At 44.7% G+C, this 17,149-nt stretch overlaps 2 protein-coding genes and 1 long non-coding RNA gene across 4 annotated transcripts in view; 1 reads left to right on the forward strand and 2 right to left on the reverse strand.

Moving 5' to 3' along the window:
• The window catches only part of tnrc18 (trinucleotide repeat containing 18), a 43,442-nt gene extending 42,113 nt beyond the window's left edge, over window positions 1-1,329 (reverse strand). For both annotated transcript variants that reach the window (XM_026165514.2, XM_026165513.2), the window contains exon 1: window positions 1,154-1,329. The gene's annotated coding sequence lies outside the window, so the exon portion shown is untranslated. The remainder of the gene's footprint in view (window positions 1-1,153) is intronic.
• A 1,319-nt stretch (window positions 1,330-2,648) lies between these two features.
• Window positions 2,649-7,907, forward strand: LOC145428318 (uncharacterized). The gene is made up of 2 exons (XR_013908601.1): window positions 2,649-3,196; window positions 7,582-7,907. It is a non-coding gene; the product is annotated as an uncharacterized LOC145428318 (long non-coding RNA).
• Window positions 7,908-9,359: 1,452 nt separating this feature from the next.
• On the reverse strand, window positions 9,360-13,551 carry actb2 (actin, beta 2). Its single transcript, XM_026165516.2, has 6 exons — window positions 13,381-13,551; window positions 11,821-11,950; window positions 11,378-11,617; window positions 10,571-11,009; window positions 10,282-10,463; window positions 9,360-10,179 (listed from the first exon to the last, which is right to left on the reverse strand). The coding sequence occupies exons 2-6, from the start codon at window positions 11,941-11,943 to the stop codon at window positions 10,036-10,038; spliced, it is 1,128 nt and encodes a 375-aa protein (XP_026021301.1). The 5' UTR covers window positions 11,944-11,950; window positions 13,381-13,551; the 3' UTR covers window positions 9,360-10,035.
• Between the last annotated feature and the right edge of the window lie 3,598 nt (window positions 13,552-17,149).

A 17,149-nucleotide genomic window follows, 5' to 3' on the forward strand; every position in this document is an offset into this window, starting at 1 on the left:
ACACAGTAAATACTAGAGGCGCATCAAATATAAATTTCGAACGGGTTAAAAATAAATAAGCTCGCAAAAGCATGCATCATTTATCAGCGGGGTGAGCGGTGTTTTGTTGCCTGCACATGCAGATTTAGTCCGGGTTACTTCGCAACTGGACGTTGGTGCTGCCCAAGGAGCGAAATCTGAACCCAAGCCGCAAACACCGTGTAAAAACCTAGAATGATATCCACTTTATCGACGCTTTGCTGCAAGTTTGAACTCGTTTAAACACATAATAGTGGGTTTTACAGCACAGACTATAAACCGACGCATAGCCAGTAAAGTATGCGTCTTGATTCTGGACAAGAAGAGAAGAGATAAATAAGGTCGATTGAAATGAATTTAGAGCAGCTCTTTATTAAAACCTCGCAGATATCGGTGTTATGTTTAAATTCCAAAGAGATACAGAACAAAAGTTTAGGGGAAAATAACAAGCAAATGCGACTTTTACAAACGGCATCCAAGACGGTATAAACACGGTAGCTTGTAGCTTCAATATACTATTTTTATTTATTTACAGATTGCCCCCCAAATTAAATACGGCTCACATTATTAGTCATGATTTTTTCTTAAAAAGAAAAAGGCTAAAGCCGAGTTCACCTTCAAAGGCTGCAAACAAACACATCACAGCAATGACTCGTGATATCCAAGCGGGCGGGCTCTGAAAAGAAGGGCTCGCTTAGAAATTACAATAACGCCCTTATACCACTTTAGAGAAACACGGGAGCCAAAGAGAAAGTACCTGTATTTTTTCCTTATTAATAAAATGAGTTCAGGACAGTTAAATTAGAAGATAAGCTAGACCGAAAGCTTTTCCCCCTCTCGGTGTGACCCATGCGGCACGGCAGCGCAGGAGGCTCGGCATTTCAGCCACGTTTCAAACTTTTTCACGGTTCCACTAAAAGCCACGCAAAACTCTGTCGGAAGAAACGTCTCGAAAGTTGCTTTTTCATCCCGATAAAAAAAAATTAACAACACGTCGCGTGCACTAACCTCCGCGCCCTTTTCAAATCGCACTCGCGGACCAAAATAGCTTTTAAAACAACAAAAATACGACTATTTTATTAAGAAAGGGCCATGGTACGTAGAGAAGACGGGGGAAAACATGCCTAGCGCTTACTTGAAAGGGTAAAATGTCTTGAAGGGGGCTTAAAAAAATGCCAGCGCTTCTTAAAATCCGTCCAGGTTGCTGGGAGAACTGGAGTAGTCCATTACAGGCTCGTCCGAAGGTAAACTGGGGAATAACTCGGGGGGAGAGAGAAAGCCCATGACGCGTCTAGCAATGAAACACAGCATTGTTTTGTAAGCCCCACCCACCTCCTTTACCACCATCCAACCCAGGACTTTGCACACTGCTCCTCTCTGATTGGCTGTTAAGAATGTCAATCAAAGCTCCCGAGTGTATTAAAAAAACACACACCGTGGCCTCTCGCCAGCACTATAAAACCAATTATGGAGCGAGGAAAGGTTGAGCAGTTTCAAGGTCCCCTCTTCCATCAAGACCGAGTGATCAAAACAAGCAGTGGGCTTTCTCTTTTTTCCCCCACCATGTGTGCTCGAGAAAGAGAGAGAGAGGAAGGGGGTCAAAGCGATGCCCCCCACTTACTCACCAACCCACCAGTTTCCACGCTGATTATAATAGACGCTAAAAAAATCAAGTATCCCAGGCGTTTGGAGGCGTTTTGTGTTTGTGTTTTTTTTTAGGTAGTGTGGTACTCACGTTTACTTTTTTTCTCACCAGGAAGCAGCGAATAAGCCCAATTAAGTCACAGAAAAATCCCACTCTCCACTATTTGCTACAAAGGGGAGTAAAACCGAGAATTCGAGCATAAAAACTCGCGATAGCAATTAATTCGTTTCATTTGGGCTAGGGCTTTAGAAACAGTAGATCAGGTATATGGTTTGTGAAAACACATGAGTGGAAATGGGAAACGTGTCACAAGCCAGAAACACAGACTAGTTTATGGTTTAGGCCTGGCAACTGACGATATGGGAGCCATCAAAAGCATTGTTTAAGACAGCATCATTGGGCCACGATAGGCCATATCTGTGGTCTACAATCGACTGGGCGCTGTGATCTACAGCACTATTTCACTGGTCAGAGACCTCCTGAAGACCCACTGAGGACTTGTATCATAAGGGCATAAAGGCATCATAAGGGCTGCGACTGGAATTCACCGCTTTCGGTATGCAAATCGGGCCGTAGGTGAAAACAAGACTGGGGTGTCTGCTTGTGCATAATCTCTACAGACTGAACAGGAGGAGGGACACACACATTTGCATTAAAAGGGGGAGAAAAAGTGGCGTACTAATTTAGTACCATTGTGTTAAGACTCATAAAGGGGGAGTGGGGGCAATCGACCTTTGGTGTAAAGTCCCTCCCCACGCACAGACACACACACGCCTCCCCTTCCTCATCCCCGATGTGACCCCCCCTGTTCTTCCGTGCGGACAGCACTGTCGGACCCTGGCGGGTTTTTATTATCCATAAGTTTCCTTTGAAGTACACCGCCCCGCTTTACACAGTTGCAAAAATGTTGATTAAAAAAATTAGAGGCGGTTTCAAACTGCCCGTGCCCCCCTCCTTCCTCCATTCCTCCAGCCCCTCCCTCCTCACTGCGCCGGTTTCAAGGCGACCCTTCGGTGTAGGGGCACAGCGAGCGCTTCAACAGACCGAATCGCCAAAGGAGAAGAAGGAGAGCAGCAAGGGCTCATCTGAACAGCAGACGTGGACGTTATGTACCCGCTCGTGGGGACACTCGGTGCCCGACTTTCCCGGTGGTCACGGCTCGGTGGCTTCTTTGTTTTTGTCCAATCGGACCACCACACCGCTAGCGAGCTGAGCAAAAACACCAGGCTGCTCAGCGGCGGATCTCACCCCGCTGACCTCGCTGCTACGATGCGCCTGCCATCCCTGACGGGACTCGGGGAGGGAATTACCAGGCGGAGATCAGAGTCATGTCCCGGACTGTCCGAGGGGACCGAGTCGGTCCTTTGTTCTCCAAATCGCTCCCGACTGGGAATTCAGACAATTCTTTCTAATTAGTGTCCTGTTGTTGCCCTCTTTTCAACCTGCGAGCGAGAGGCAGGGTTCACCTTCACTGTGTTGGGTTTGTCTTGTCAATAACACCGTGGCTTCCGTGGGAGTTATCCCCACTTTGAGGTGGGTATGGATGATTCGTAGCAAATTTACCAAACAGCATAATCAAGAGCACAGCTTATTACTTGCAGCATTTTACGCCTGTTTTTTGTTTGTTTGGGGTTTTTTTTTTAGTTTTTTACACACGGGTTTAATCCACATCCATAACATAATGTGTGTTTATTCACTGTAATAAAATGATAATAATAAGGTGACTTATTTTTATACAAACATCACACTGAATTTCTATGTAATGAAACCCTCCAGTTCAGCCAAATAACCCAATAAAGGCTAATTCAGCATTCCTCATTGCACTCTCCAACTACAGCACAACAAGCAGCTAATGTGCAGAACAATGTGTCCAGGTTCAGAGACATATCTGTTTATTTCTAGGTTAGGCTTGTCACATGGATAGGAACAGATGGGACCATTTGGTAGATTATGTTTTTTTGTTTTTTTATAGCATATACACCAACTGTGTTCTTTGAGGATGATCCAACTGTATGTTCCAGGCTTTTGGAAAAAGTACTGAAAACCATGATTTATGACCTAAAAACGCTGCTGAGTCAATATAATACCACAGTCATTTTTTTTATCTTACTAACGCTGTTTTTTTTGTGTTGTTGTCGTTGTTGGGTTTTTTTTTATTCCACCCAGCAGATATTATAGAGGGAGAACATTTGTTATCCTTGACTCTCATCCAGGCTGCTAGTGTTTTTCTTCTTCTTGTTCGCCCCTTATCTTCCCCCCTCAGCGCCCTATCTCACATCAACCTCTAGCTGTGTGGCTGTCCAAATACTATCTTTTCTAAGGCTTGGGTTAATTCTGTCCTATCAGCTGAAGGATCAGGTAAATGATTTGATTTGCTGGACAGACTATCTGATTTTCTCCAAGGCCTGTGGCTACATTAACCCACGGGGGACAGAGTGAGGAGGCGGCATTGATTCATTCAGCTAGGGGTTCACACCTCTGTGGAGAGGAGACGCATAGCCCTACATAAATACAGAAGCATGTCCTCCTGCATAACCATAAAACACACACAGTAATGGGCTAATAAAACCATGAGCCATGGTTGTATTCTCAGTTAAGTATATTTTCTACTGTATTCCATAAAACAAAACAATAAGTCCAAAGAAATACTAACACCCCTCCCTCACACACAGAGCAGTGAGCCTGCATGCCCAGAGGGCTAAATCATTCATCAAACTGCATCTCATGCTCGACACAAGCTCTGTATTGTTACTGAAGCTGGTGCTACTGCACTGCAGCAAGATACATGCAGAAATATGTTAATGAAGAAACCTAATAGCAGTGTCATGTTTCCTGCTGGAGCGAAGCAAATGTACACGCACAGGCAACGCACACACGCATGCAATAAAAATGCCACCGAGGCTTAGATGACTGACACCACACACACAAACACAGACCAACCCCCCCTCCACTTCAGAGCTGTAGGCCCATACAGACCCAGAGCTCTCATGGGGTAACTGCCAATCATCAGACAGAGCCTTGAAGGGTTTTTGTTTTGTTTTTGATTTGATTGGGCCACTTGAGAACGCACAGCTGGCCACTTACTTCACATCAGAAGACATGTGTGCACAAGACAGAGGAAAAAGTAGGTCCACCAATTTCCAGAATGTGTAAAGTGATTTCTGGTTTGTCTCTCGTTGCGTTTTTCTTCCTTTCTTGGGGGGGCGGTGTGTTCAGGTTTAGGAAATAGCCAAATGCACACAGCAAAAACAACACACACATACAACACACCAGCTGGAAGAAGTACATGAGATGGTGCGAGGAGATACTTTTACATCCAACACATCTCAATACACAAAGAAAAAAAGGAAGCAGTAAATATCAAAACAAGCATTGGCATTTGTTCCAGTGCTCCCAGAAAGATGAGGAATATTTTGCGTCACTTAGAGCACGCTTAGTTGAGATCAGCATAACTCCATTTTTACACTCACAGCGTGAAAGGTGGGAACAATACTAGCTGCAAACATTTGGCTTGAGCTTGTGTAAGTTGGAAGCTTGAGCAAAATCCTGAATGTGTTATCATGTGCCACCTGAAGCTTTTTTTTTTTCTATGTGTGTGTTTGTTTTTCCTTTACAAATGTGCTGCATGCATTGAAGTACAGTAGCTTGTGAAAGGTACTGTTTTGACATCGTCTGTGCACATTGTGCAGTTTGCATTCTGGTTTATTTGCCTGGGTGACCACAGCGATCATTCCTGATGATGTGACCCAGATATGCTATGGGATACAGCACATTTGGTTGTCGGTCTGCTGTATGCAATGAGGGACAAATTTGCTTTTGATTGTCCTTAGTTGTAGGTAAATGTAATGTCAGGGTGTACACCATGACATGAGCCAGCAGGCAAATTAGTCAGCTTAAGCATACATCAGGTGACTAATAGGGCACCAAACGCGTTATTTGGATTTTTTATAAAGAAAGAAAACAGGCGACAGTCTTCTACCAAACCCTGTCTGACTTATAGTCTGAGCTTGTAATCAGATGTGAAGGTGCTAAATAAGTCAGTCTACCATAACTGAGATGGCCAAAAGCTTGTGGTGTTGCTTTTTTGTCTTAATCTTTAAACTTCTTTCTTTTTGCTCCTGGAAATAGCACCATGACAAAGACATGCACAGAGCGGTCACAGCACAGAAATTTCCATCTGCCCCTCCTGCTTTAAACCAACGTGGGGGATGGCAAATGAGGAGGCAGTGGTTGTGTCTGTCAGCTGTGCTCTGTACAGTGCTCAAGCAAGCTTGCAGCTTGCAGGGTTGTATATTTTTGGTACTTGTTCCTCTTCCTGACTTGTGTGGTCAGATCTCTGAGAAATTTTTTCTTTTCTCTAGAAATTAAAAAAAAAACAAACAGCACATCCACAGGCTTTCCACAAATGTAAGGAAACAGTGATGCAACAGACTCATATATCCTGCTGAGTAAATGCTCAGTGGTGATGTGTCAGGGTCACTGAGTCCTCCGAAGGCTTGCTGCTCCTGCTGCTGCAAACGCTGCTACCGATCATGCGTCTTTATTCGGTTACTGTAGAACAGAGGGATGGTCTGCACTGCAGAGTGTGTGAAACAGACACAAAACATCACTTTAAAGCTGCTGTCAGTCAATCAGACAAGATACTGTAATGTCCTTTGAAGGATGGGGGGGCGGGCGATGCAGAGATGTATTAACCCTGTGAGCATGTCATCCACTGTAGCATTGAAATCACTCCAAGCCCTGCAAATGGAGGATCTAATGTATTTGAGTTGATTATTCTCCTCTGGCCTCCTCCTGTCAGCAGTTGTAGCCCTCTCTTTCTCGTGTTTGCCTTTCACCCAGTTCACAGGTCGAAGAAGACTCATGTAGTGCAGCAGCCCCACCTGTTGGAGAGAGGTGAAAACTGCAGGTGAAAAAGGTCCCTGACCAGTGGATTTGCTTGCTCTAGAGCCTCACGCCTGTAGTAGAAAAAGAAAGAAGAAGAAAAAAGGAAGGAGACACTAAGTCTCTTTTTTTAAAAATGAGAAAACGCCTCACCCCCCACCCCACTGTGTCGTTTCTCACAGACACTTTTGATCTAGGAGTGCTTCATTCACAAACACCTGCAGTCCACAGACAACACACACACACAACCCTGACAAAGACCGGGAAAATAAAATGTAGTACACTACAAACACACACACTAAGCGCTGTTTCTCTGGCAGTGCGTGTTTTGCTGGCGTGGCAGTAAAAGGATATCAGAGGGAAGCAGTCTCAGCAGAATCACAGGGGTGCGCTGGGGCGGGAGCTGCAGTGAGATGGAATACATTTTCAATACCAAACACACTCGATCCTCGGCGTGTGTGTGTGCGTAGCCTTTCTAGAAGCATGCATATATGAATTTCTATCAGGGCAAGTGCACACGTCTTTATGCATATGCACGGACCTGCATGTCCTCTCTAACAGGCCTGCATTCAGCTCAGGATACAGCATGAATCTAGGGCAGCCTGATTAATGGGAGCATCATGACTTTGGGCCGCACTAGATCTGTGCTGTCCCTCTCTCTCTCACACACGCACGCACACACAGAAACAGGATATGATGCATTGAACTTGAGGGTGGGGCTGGTCTATCCATCTTATCCTCTTTCATCTCTCTGATATACAAATGTGGAAGATCCGCTTTTAGAAGTGCACAGGAAATGGGCCTGTATCAGCACGGGATCTTATTTTCCCACCATTCTAGGAAAGCTGGCATGAAACCACAGCTTCAATGGCAGCTTTTAACTGCTGTCTCACAGTTTCTCCCCAAACCCTTTGGGTTCTAATATATATACAGTAGCGTGCAAAAGTTTTACGCAGGTGTCAAAAAATGCTGTAAACAAAGAATGCTTTCATAAATATAAATTATTGTTTATTGGCCCCAAATGTATTCTGCAGCAGGACAACAGCCCCAAACATACAGCCAAAGTCACTGAGAACCAGCGTAAAGAAGATCAAGAAGTACTGGAAGTGATGGTATGGCCCCCACGGAGCCCTGATGTCAACATCATCAAGTGTGTCTGGGATTACATGATAACCACAGATGATGTTTGGAACAACCTACCAGCTGAGTTCACTCAAAAACTGTGTGCAAGTGTACCAAGAAGAATTGATGTTGTTTTGAAGGCAAAGGGTGGTCACACTAAATATTGATTTGAGTTAAATTTCTCTTTTGTTCATTCATTGCATTTTGTTGATTGATGAAAATAAATGACTAATACTTCCATTTTTGAAAGCATTCTTTGTTTACAGCATTTTTTCCTCACCTGCATAAAGCTTTTGCACAGTATTGTATATATATATATATATATATATATATATATATATATATATATATATGAAAAAATACATATGTATACCTTGCACATGCAGTGACTCAAAGCACCTGGTCAACCGTGCATTTGTGCAGAGAAAAACGACAACGTGAGAACAGGCAGGAGAGTCACGCCTTAGTTTGTGATAAATCAGCCTCTGTCGCCACCTGCTGTCTAAACAACGCAACTGCCTGAAAGAATCTTTTTTCTTTTATGGAGAGATTTAACCTCTTGTCACTCACATCATAAAACCAAAGTCTAAAAACAAAAAGATTACTGTCAAAGCTTTTTATAGCCAATAAACAGCTCATCATGAGGAAAGAAGTGAAGTCATTAAGAAACACACAAGGGCAGCGAAAAGACCCTTTCATGTGACATTTAGAGACTGACTGAACTTTAGTCACGTTACTTTACACACAGTGAGCTCACGTAATACTAAAAACAAAAACAGGTAAGCGTAAACCCCTGAAGCACCAAAAAGCAGAGATACTGATGCATTTAAACATACTCCGAGACGCAAAAGCATCCTGTTACAGTCTGCATGTACTGTGCATTAAGTTTAACTCGGGCAGTATTTTCAGAATCTTCTAACATTAAATGAGATCGAGGCTTCGCCGGTTCTCAGCAACAGTCAAATGGAAGGGAATTACTGGAAAGGCGCTTTTAATGGGAGAAGCCACGGTGCACCCACCCTCTAACCTAATATATACAAATAGCACTTATGGCACTTTAAAGCTTCATGTTAATGAATCACTCACAATAAATGGTAAGTGGTAATTGATTTATCTGCCATCTAGCAACTTGGCTTTAACAGGAGCACTACTTCATAAAAATGCAGACCAGCAAAAGCTGCTTAGAGGTGCATTGCTATTATAGCAGTTATGAAGTTATCCTACACTTGCAAGCACAGCTTGTTTAAAAGGGAGTTAATTGAACCCATTGGTGATTAAATTTCTAGTTTTAGCTCTGGCAAGAAAATACATCACTGCTGTAACAGCTCGAAAAGGCCCAAGGGCTGAGCACAGAGAGCGCTGGAAACTGCTTGCGTTTAAGACAGGATGTTTCAGCTTTGCCTTTAAGTGTATCAAAATGTAGATCTACATTCAGTTTGTTTGCCATTTTAGCTTTAAGCTTTTACAGATACCAGCTCAAAGACCAAAAACTATGAGCAAATGAGCTATAATAGAGCTGCACACTAGCATGACTTTGCTCCATGAATAAAGCATTGGTCTGGTTTTTACTGCTGTATAACTGGCATTTTAAGTCTACTTTAACACTCACTGTAATAATTTCAGCATTACTAAAAGACGACTAAGCTGTAGAAATGTTAAAGTCATAAAAAACACAAAAGTCAGACATCACTTCGGAACACATGTGCACTTTATTGGGATTGTTTAGTCAGTGTACAGGTTGGCCCCACCGGTCTGGCACCCCATGTTTACCCCATCATTCCGAGACACCCCCTTGCCCCACCACCCCAGGGATGAAACCTCCAACATGGGGGGAGAAGAAGTGAGGTCAGGATGAGGGTTTGCATAACAAAAACAAAAATTAAACAGGACCAAGATTTTCGTTTAAGGCTGAAAGTACAAAAAACCCAGACATAACTTACATACAAGCGATACTACAACCATGTTAAGTATGCGCCAACCACTGGGCAGCCTTCACAGAGGCAAATACGTATCTGAACAATGCAAGTTAACATTTGGAATCATGTGTCTGAACAATGCAGTTAACAAACATTTGGAATGACCTAAAGAAAAACAAAATGTACATTTTTTTTAAGCCCCAGATGAGACTGCAGAACCCTGGGGTGTCTTTTTTAAAACCTAGCCAAAAACATTACTGTCTCCTTCATCGTTCCAGTTTTTTTTAAATCCTGAGTCAAGCGCCAAAAATAACTGAAGCCATGCCAATGAGTTGGTCATCTATTCTCTGCGCCTGAGTTGTGTATGAGAAATGTGTGGTGTGTGGTTGTTTTGCACAGAGCTGAAGTTGTTGGGCGTTTGGTTGGGGAAGGGGAGAAGGAACAGTCTGTTTAGAAGCATTTGCGGTGGACGATGGAGGGGCCGGACTCATCGTACTCCTGCTTGCTGATCCACATCTGCTGGAAGGTGGACAGGGAGGCCAGGATGGAGCCTCCGATCCAGACGGAGTATTTACGCTCAGGTGGGGCGATGATCTGCAGGACAATGAGGCAGAGTGTCATTGGGATGCTTAATAATTTTTAAAAAGCGCATTAACTGAACCCTTATGAATGCCACTAGAAGGCAAGTCAGCTCACCTTGATCTTCATGGTGGATGGGGCCAGGGCTGTGATCTCCTTCTGCATCCTGTCAGCGATGCCGGGGTACATGGTGGTACCTCCAGACAGCACGGTGTTGGCGTACAGGTCCTTACGGATGTCGACGTCGCACTTCATGATGCTGTTGTAGGTGGTTTCATGGATTCCGCAGGATTCCATACCTGAGAAGATACAAGACACCAGTTAGCAAGTGGAACTGCAGGACACTATAAGGGCCCAGGTTGCATGTGAGGATTTAATAAGCGGTGGATTTCTGTTGGAAACATACCCAGGAAGGAAGGCTGGAAGAGGGCCTCGGGGCAACGGAACCTCTCATTGCCAATGGTGATGACCTGTCCGTCAGGCAGCTCGTAACTCTTCTCCAGGGAGGAGGAGGAGGCAGCGGTGCCCATCTCCTGCTCGAAGTCCAGGGCGACGTAGCACAGCTTCTCCTTGATGTCACGCACGATTTCCCTCTCAGCTGTGGTGGTGAAGGAGTAGCCACGCTCTGTCAGGATCTTCATGAGGTAGTCTGTGAGGTCACGGCCAGCCAGGTCCAGACGCAGGATGGCGTGGGGCAGGGCATAACCCTCGTAGATGGGCACTGTGTGGGTCACACCATCACCGGAGTCCATGACGATACCAGTGGTACGACCAGAGGCGTACAGGGACAGCACGGCCTGGATGGCAACGTACATGGCGGGGGTGTTGAAGGTCTCGAACATGATCTGCAAGGAGAGGGAGAACACATTTTAGCTTTACAAATTTAAAAAGACAAGTCTAGCTTTTGTGACCACTGCACTCACTACATGCTTTAGAGTGAGGCTGACTGAAGTTAGTCGAATAAAAGTGCAGAAAGTAAACATTCCTTCACACTTGTGCAAGTAAGTCAATGTCTAATAAAGTGCAGAGCTACTGCGCTCCTAAATAGACACAAGTGCAGGTAAGGCACACAGTCAAGAGACCTGTTGATGATAGATCATCTTAGAGAAGAGAGTTCCTGGAGGAGAGGAGGGAGGGGAAGGAAGGAGCAAATGAGAATGGAACAGAAGGAAACTGGGGAGGAGATAAACAGAGGTCTGGAAAAAGTGTGTACCTGGGTCATCTTCTCCCTGTTGGCTTTGGGGTTCAGGGGAGCCTCTGTGAGCAGGACGGGGTGCTCCTCAGGGGCAACTCTCAGCTCGTTGTAGAAGGTGTGATGCCAGATCTTCTCCATGTCATCCCAGTTGGTCACAATACCGTGCTCGATGGGGTACTTCAGGGTCAGGATACCTCTCTTGCTCTGGGCCTCATCACCAACGTAGCTGTCTTTCTGACCCATACCCACCATCACACCCTGAACAGGGAAATCAGTTTTAGTTAAAAAGTCAAAAGTTACACAATTTAGAGAAATTAGAGAAGTGTTTGCCAAGTGATAGCTGAACTACAAACATAATATTTACTGTCATTAAATTGAACAATTTTCTTGATATAGGCTTGATTTGCGACACAAGTCACAATTTAAGGTGGCATTAAAAGTAGACATGCGCAGTCGCTAACCTGATGCCTGGGGCGACCGACGATGGAGGGGAAGACAGCACGAGGAGCGTCGTCTCCGGCGAATCCGGCCTTGCACATACCGGATCCGTTGTCAACAACCAGTGCGGCGATTTCATCTTCCATGGCTGAACTGTTGAAGATAAATGAAAAAAGGATTAACACTCAAGTCTGCGGCCATTTCGCTTCCACTTCCTGTTAACTAGCGGAAGTTCACGAGCTCTGCCGCTAGGAGGAGCTCGTGCCCCACATTCCGAGTGAGCCAGACAAAAGGAAGTGGCGCTGCGTTCTGTTGTTACCATATAAGGACATGGTTCGGTTTTGAGCAGCTTTGCGGCTACCGGCGCGTGGCGCGACGCCAGAGCGGCAACGCACGGCAAAAAAGAGAAAAGGGAACAGTCCACATTAAAGAGCCGACAGACCACTCCCTTCATTTTACTATCGTTACAACCAGCGCCCTCCCACTGTTGCTTAATCACGCTCGCTTTTATGAACCTTCTAAGTCCTTTGAGTGAATATCACTGCGTCATGCAGCAGCACAGTCATTCATTGCACAGCACGAGACACTTAAAGGCTGCAGGTATAAAGAAAAAAAGATCAAGTCTGCAATTACTTAATACTGAAGCTAGTTTATGAGAAGAGAAGTTGCATAATGAACTTATGCAGACTCATGAATGGTCACAAGCGCTTGACTGGTGATCCATTTCCTGAAAGCCACGCCTTTTCTCGGAGTGGAAGATCAGGCGATTGATTGGCAATTTCCTCATTTCTTTCTTGTCACAGCTAAGAAAACTAAACTGATCGGGACCTATTCATTCACTTGAGCTATTAATCAGTTTATCACCTTTAAAAGAAAGATAAGCTAGGCCTTTTATCTTTTTACCGCAAGCCTTAAACTGACACCAGATCAGGTTAAATAAAAAAGAAATTCAGCTTTTAAAAGCGTGTGTGGGAGTATCCAGGATAAACGAGAGAGACTTAAAACTGCAACTGCTGCAAATCTGAAGGGCGTGCTAGCATGATGTGGCTAGGCTAATATGCTAAAGTAGGTCACACCCCGCCGCATCGGGCGCACAAAGGGAGCAGCCGGGATCCAGACAGTCTCAACTCGGAAACCCTCTTCAAAGTACCCTGCCTGGGATCAAATGCCAGGCGTCGCCACAATCCTGCAAAAAACGTGTACGACTACACGGTAACAAACACCGGTTTTAGCGCAACCATTAACTCATAGGATGCCATTTACTAGAAGCCGGCTCCATCCAAAAGCACCTGTGAATCGCAGCAGCAGCGCTAATGAACTTGTCTGCAATCATAACAGTTCCTCGTTTTGTTTTGTTTTTTTTTTAAAAAGAAAAGCCAAACACAAGATACAGATACTGCTGTTTAACAATCAATACAATTCTTGTACGGGAAGACAAAGAACCGCGTGGTCCCCGACGACAGTTTGCATTAAGGTGAATAAATTCATCCATGTTTACATAAAATAAACAAATCAGCTCGTTGTTTAATTGATAAACATCCTAAAATAAGAATTTATAAATAAGGATTTCTCCGTCTCCTTACCTTTGGGTGGGGGGCTTTTCGCTTTAAGGGAAACGGTTTCAGGCAAATGATATCCCGCACAAGCTGTGAGTGTGACGGCGCTCAGAGTGAATCCGTTAGCTGTGGGCGCTTGTTTTTTATACCCAGTCGTTTGCCTGGCTCTAGCCATAAAAGGTAAACTTTCGGAATTGCGCCCCCTGATTGGTCCGGCGTCACTCACTGGGCACGTCGCGTGCACGCTATGGTGCACCGAGCGCTCGCGATTCGAGAGAGAAAGAGAGAGAGGGAGGCGATAATAGCAAAGGATTGGAGAAAATAAAAGGGAAGGGATTGGTGTGGCGAGGTCTACCTAGTAAGTCTTAATGTGTAGATATACCGCTGTATGTTCAGGTTAAATGACGTTTATTGTTTATTAAAAGTGAAATATGTCCCTGGTGCAACTGCTCAGAGCAGTTTGTTATAAACATATATGAACGTTAGCAGAGCTCAGCACCCAGGACTCCTCCCTGTGAAGGCTGCAGAGGCCTCAGGCTTTTTTTTTTTTTTTTATCAAAAGGCTGCCCTCTCTCCCGGTTATTCAGCCTGGAATAACCTGGCATTATTTGATATTTCAGACATCGAAGTAGGGTGGGGGTGATGCTGAGGTTGCCTCCACTTTGAAAGGCAGATGTGAGCCCAGTGGGAGTCACAACCACTGCATCACCAGGTCAAAAGCTTAATGAACACAGAGCTGTGGAGCTGCCCCTCCACAGGCTGCGGAATGACCAGCTTGCTGTGTGTAAGGCCACCCCCTTGTCCACTGATGCTAGTTGTTTCTTATAAAGTTCATTTATATATCAGGTATGTGTCCTTCATGGTTGTCAGGTGTCCTGTAAATAGCTACCTCTTCCTCTCTGTTTGAGATACAATAGCATAATAAAGGTGTGTCATTTCAGGGGATAATGGAGGGGGGAATCTCATGCTTGTCTCAGATTTTTATGCTCCACTTGGTTATTATGGGTGTGATTCCTGCTGATTACTATGAAGCAGGAAGTATTAAAACTCCCTGCTCTATCAGACCGATGGCCAACACTCCCATGCCTCTAGCTTAATCACTCAGTAGATCCCCTTTGATTGACCTTTATTTAAATAAATTTAAAAAACCCAGGTTTTATTTACCAGTTTCAGATAAAACACACAGGCACACACACTGCGCCCATTTCCACTTCCTGTTCTTGTGTGAGTACACTTTAAAACGTGTGATTTTCGGCCTTGCTCACTCCCTGAGCAATGGGCCCAATCTAACCCCTGTCACAGACTTATGCTGCGGGGTTGACCTTAGGCCTGCAGGCAGGCAACTTTCCATCAACGATTCACTGCTGTATAAAGGTTTAACATTTAATCATACCACAGTGTGAAGGTTTGAAGGTTTTACTTTAACCCCACTCTTCCTCTGTGGTCCCCCATTCCTTTCTCATCTATCTCTCATTAAATTAAAACAGCCTGCACACCAATCCAGCCATCCCTCCATTCATTCATTCATTCATTCATTGCACAAGCATGCAGGTTATAAAAATGGCGAGGTGGCCTCAGTACCATTTAAAGCCACACTCACAGCAGCTCCTTCTCTTCCCCCCCCACACCACTTCCCTTTCCTCTCTCAGTTGCATCAACTCTTGTGTATCTCGTTGTTCCTGCCCTCTGTTCTTTGTCATGTTGACTTTAAATGGCCATTTAAATGGACCCTTATAAGCCTCTTTTAAATGAATTACAGCTTCCTGTAGTGTGAAACGGCGCGGGTGAGACCTGCACATTTTAACCCTTCTTCCGGCTGAACTTTAATACTTGGTGATGTGCAAATTTGTTAAAAGCGATCAAATCAAGTGTTGGTTTGTGCACAGACTCATGCAGATGCAGTTAGAGGGCTTGCACATGCAGGGAAGAGTGTTTGTCTTCTGGCTACACTTGCTAATTTACAGGTCTTAACTCTCACCTTGAACGCTTAAAGTTTTATTCATGTTTGTTTTATCAGTATTAAAATTGTATTTCTAATGAATAAAACAATAAAAAACAAAGCAAAAGCATGAACCCTGTTAATGGAGGTTTGAACAGAAACCAGAGGGTTGTGTCTCTGTAATGGCGTAAACAGGGATTGGCTGGGAAATGTTTAATCCGGCCTCAGGGAGTGCCTGTGGGATTTTGAATTCACAGTGTGTGTCTATGCAACGCATATTCGTGCATAGGTGAGTCATTGTTCCAACCCACAGCTCCAGCTCCTACTTTGATTCAGGGCAAAAGCATTTAAAGGAGGATCTATTGTTTTTTTGTTTAGGTTTGAACTCTACTAAAAAGAAGCTTTCCATCATTTACAGTTCAGAATAATCACTACTGATGTGAGGCTGGACCTCAGTGAGGGCACTCAATGCATTCTCGTCTTTAAAGCCAACTTTTTTTCTGATTGGTTGCCATCACAAACAGAAGGTATGGGCGTGGCTTGTGTGTACCTGACGGCCATATTGGGTCATGCCATGTACACTTGATATCAGTTCTGTGACATCATGCAGGACCAAAAGGATAAAAAAGTGCTAGGCTTGAGCTTTTGGCTCAATATTTGAATCTGTGGCCATTTAATATGACATCCACTATCGTAGCTGCGACAACGGCGTCGGAGCTTCTTCGCTCACTCCTGTATAAAGAATCAAAGCGGAGCTCAGGTTGTCAGTCAGCTTGGGCAAGCATGTATTTATGTATGTTTGCGTACAGCTCTCTGGTTGGAAGTGAGAGGTCTCTGGTTAAGTGCTATGTTGTCAACACTCTTCAGTGGGAAATGTGTACTCGCCAAGTGCTTGGAATGCTGTCCTGGAAAGCCTCCTCCTCCTCCACCTCCTCTCGTGTATCATACCAGCATGTGTGTGTATGTTGTGTAAGTGCGTGTTTGTGCTTACACCCAGTGTGCCAGCCAAAAACAAGCTTTGACCCTGGGCCCTTGCTGCCAAGATCCTTACTGCTATAAAGCCACCTAATGAATTTTTCCGGGGATTTTTCCCCCCCCCAGACGGGAGTTTACACACAGTCACTTGAGGTGTTGTGTATAATAACTATTACTGTGATCACTGGTTTTCTAAATAGACCACTTGTCAAGCTAAGTGACACTTTAATGTGAGAAGCGAGTGAAGAGTCAGGGAGGGTTAGCCATTAGACATGGAACTACGCCTGAAAAGGTCCATCTTTTCTTTACAGTGTGGATCCGCCACATGACCCAATGAATCTGCTGCCAGCAGCCCCGTGCGAGGTCCCGTCTACACGCCAAGTCCGAGCTGTTTTGATGACACAAGGAGGACTCGCACGACATCAGGCAGGTGATTTTTAAGTTATGGCAGATCCGTGTGTATTATGTAAGCACGCCAACAGGTGATCTCGTTGGCTGTTTTTTTGGCTGAAGCCAGGTATTACCCCGGCCACGTGACGAGTCAATCAGTAACCCAGTGACCGCAGCAGCATTTGTGTTTATGTGTTCTTTAAGGGACGGGAGCTAACCATGACCTCGTACTATCTTTGCTGACTCTGCTTTTATGTGTCTGAGTAATTTAGAGCTCACCGCCGACCTTTACATAGATCTGACACTGTGTCTGTGTGACTAGTGAGAAACAAACAGTGCTCTTTTGCATGAAAACACACACAACCTTGCAAAGTGCACGCCAGTCACGTGTGTCTGTGTACACTTACTGGTCAGTGATTTGAAAAAAACCCTGCTGTGACGTCAGCACCTCAGGTTTTGCTCTTCAAATAAGGTAAGCAACCAGTCGGCCGG

The sequence above is a fragment of the Astatotilapia calliptera genome, chromosome 4 (genome assembly GCF_964374335.1).
Source record: "Astatotilapia calliptera chromosome 4, fAstCal68.1, whole genome shotgun sequence".
NCBI classification, from domain to species: domain Eukaryota; kingdom Metazoa; phylum Chordata; class Actinopteri; order Cichliformes; family Cichlidae; genus Astatotilapia; species Astatotilapia calliptera.

Bases quoted from the DNA above. Each gene is read 5' to 3' on its own strand.
- actb2 (XM_026165516.2), bottom strand. From the start codon at position 11,943: ATGGAAGATGAAATCGCCGCACTGGTTGTTGACAACGGATCCGGTATG. The intron at 11,618-11,820 runs GTTAGCGACTGC...TTCCCTGTTCAG, and splicing joins TCGGTCGCCCCAGGCATCAG to GGTGTGATGGTGGGTATGGG. The intron at 10,464-10,570 runs GTATGTTTCCAA...GTATCTTCTCAG, and splicing joins CTTCCAGCCTTCCTTCCTGG to GTATGGAATCCTGCGGAATC.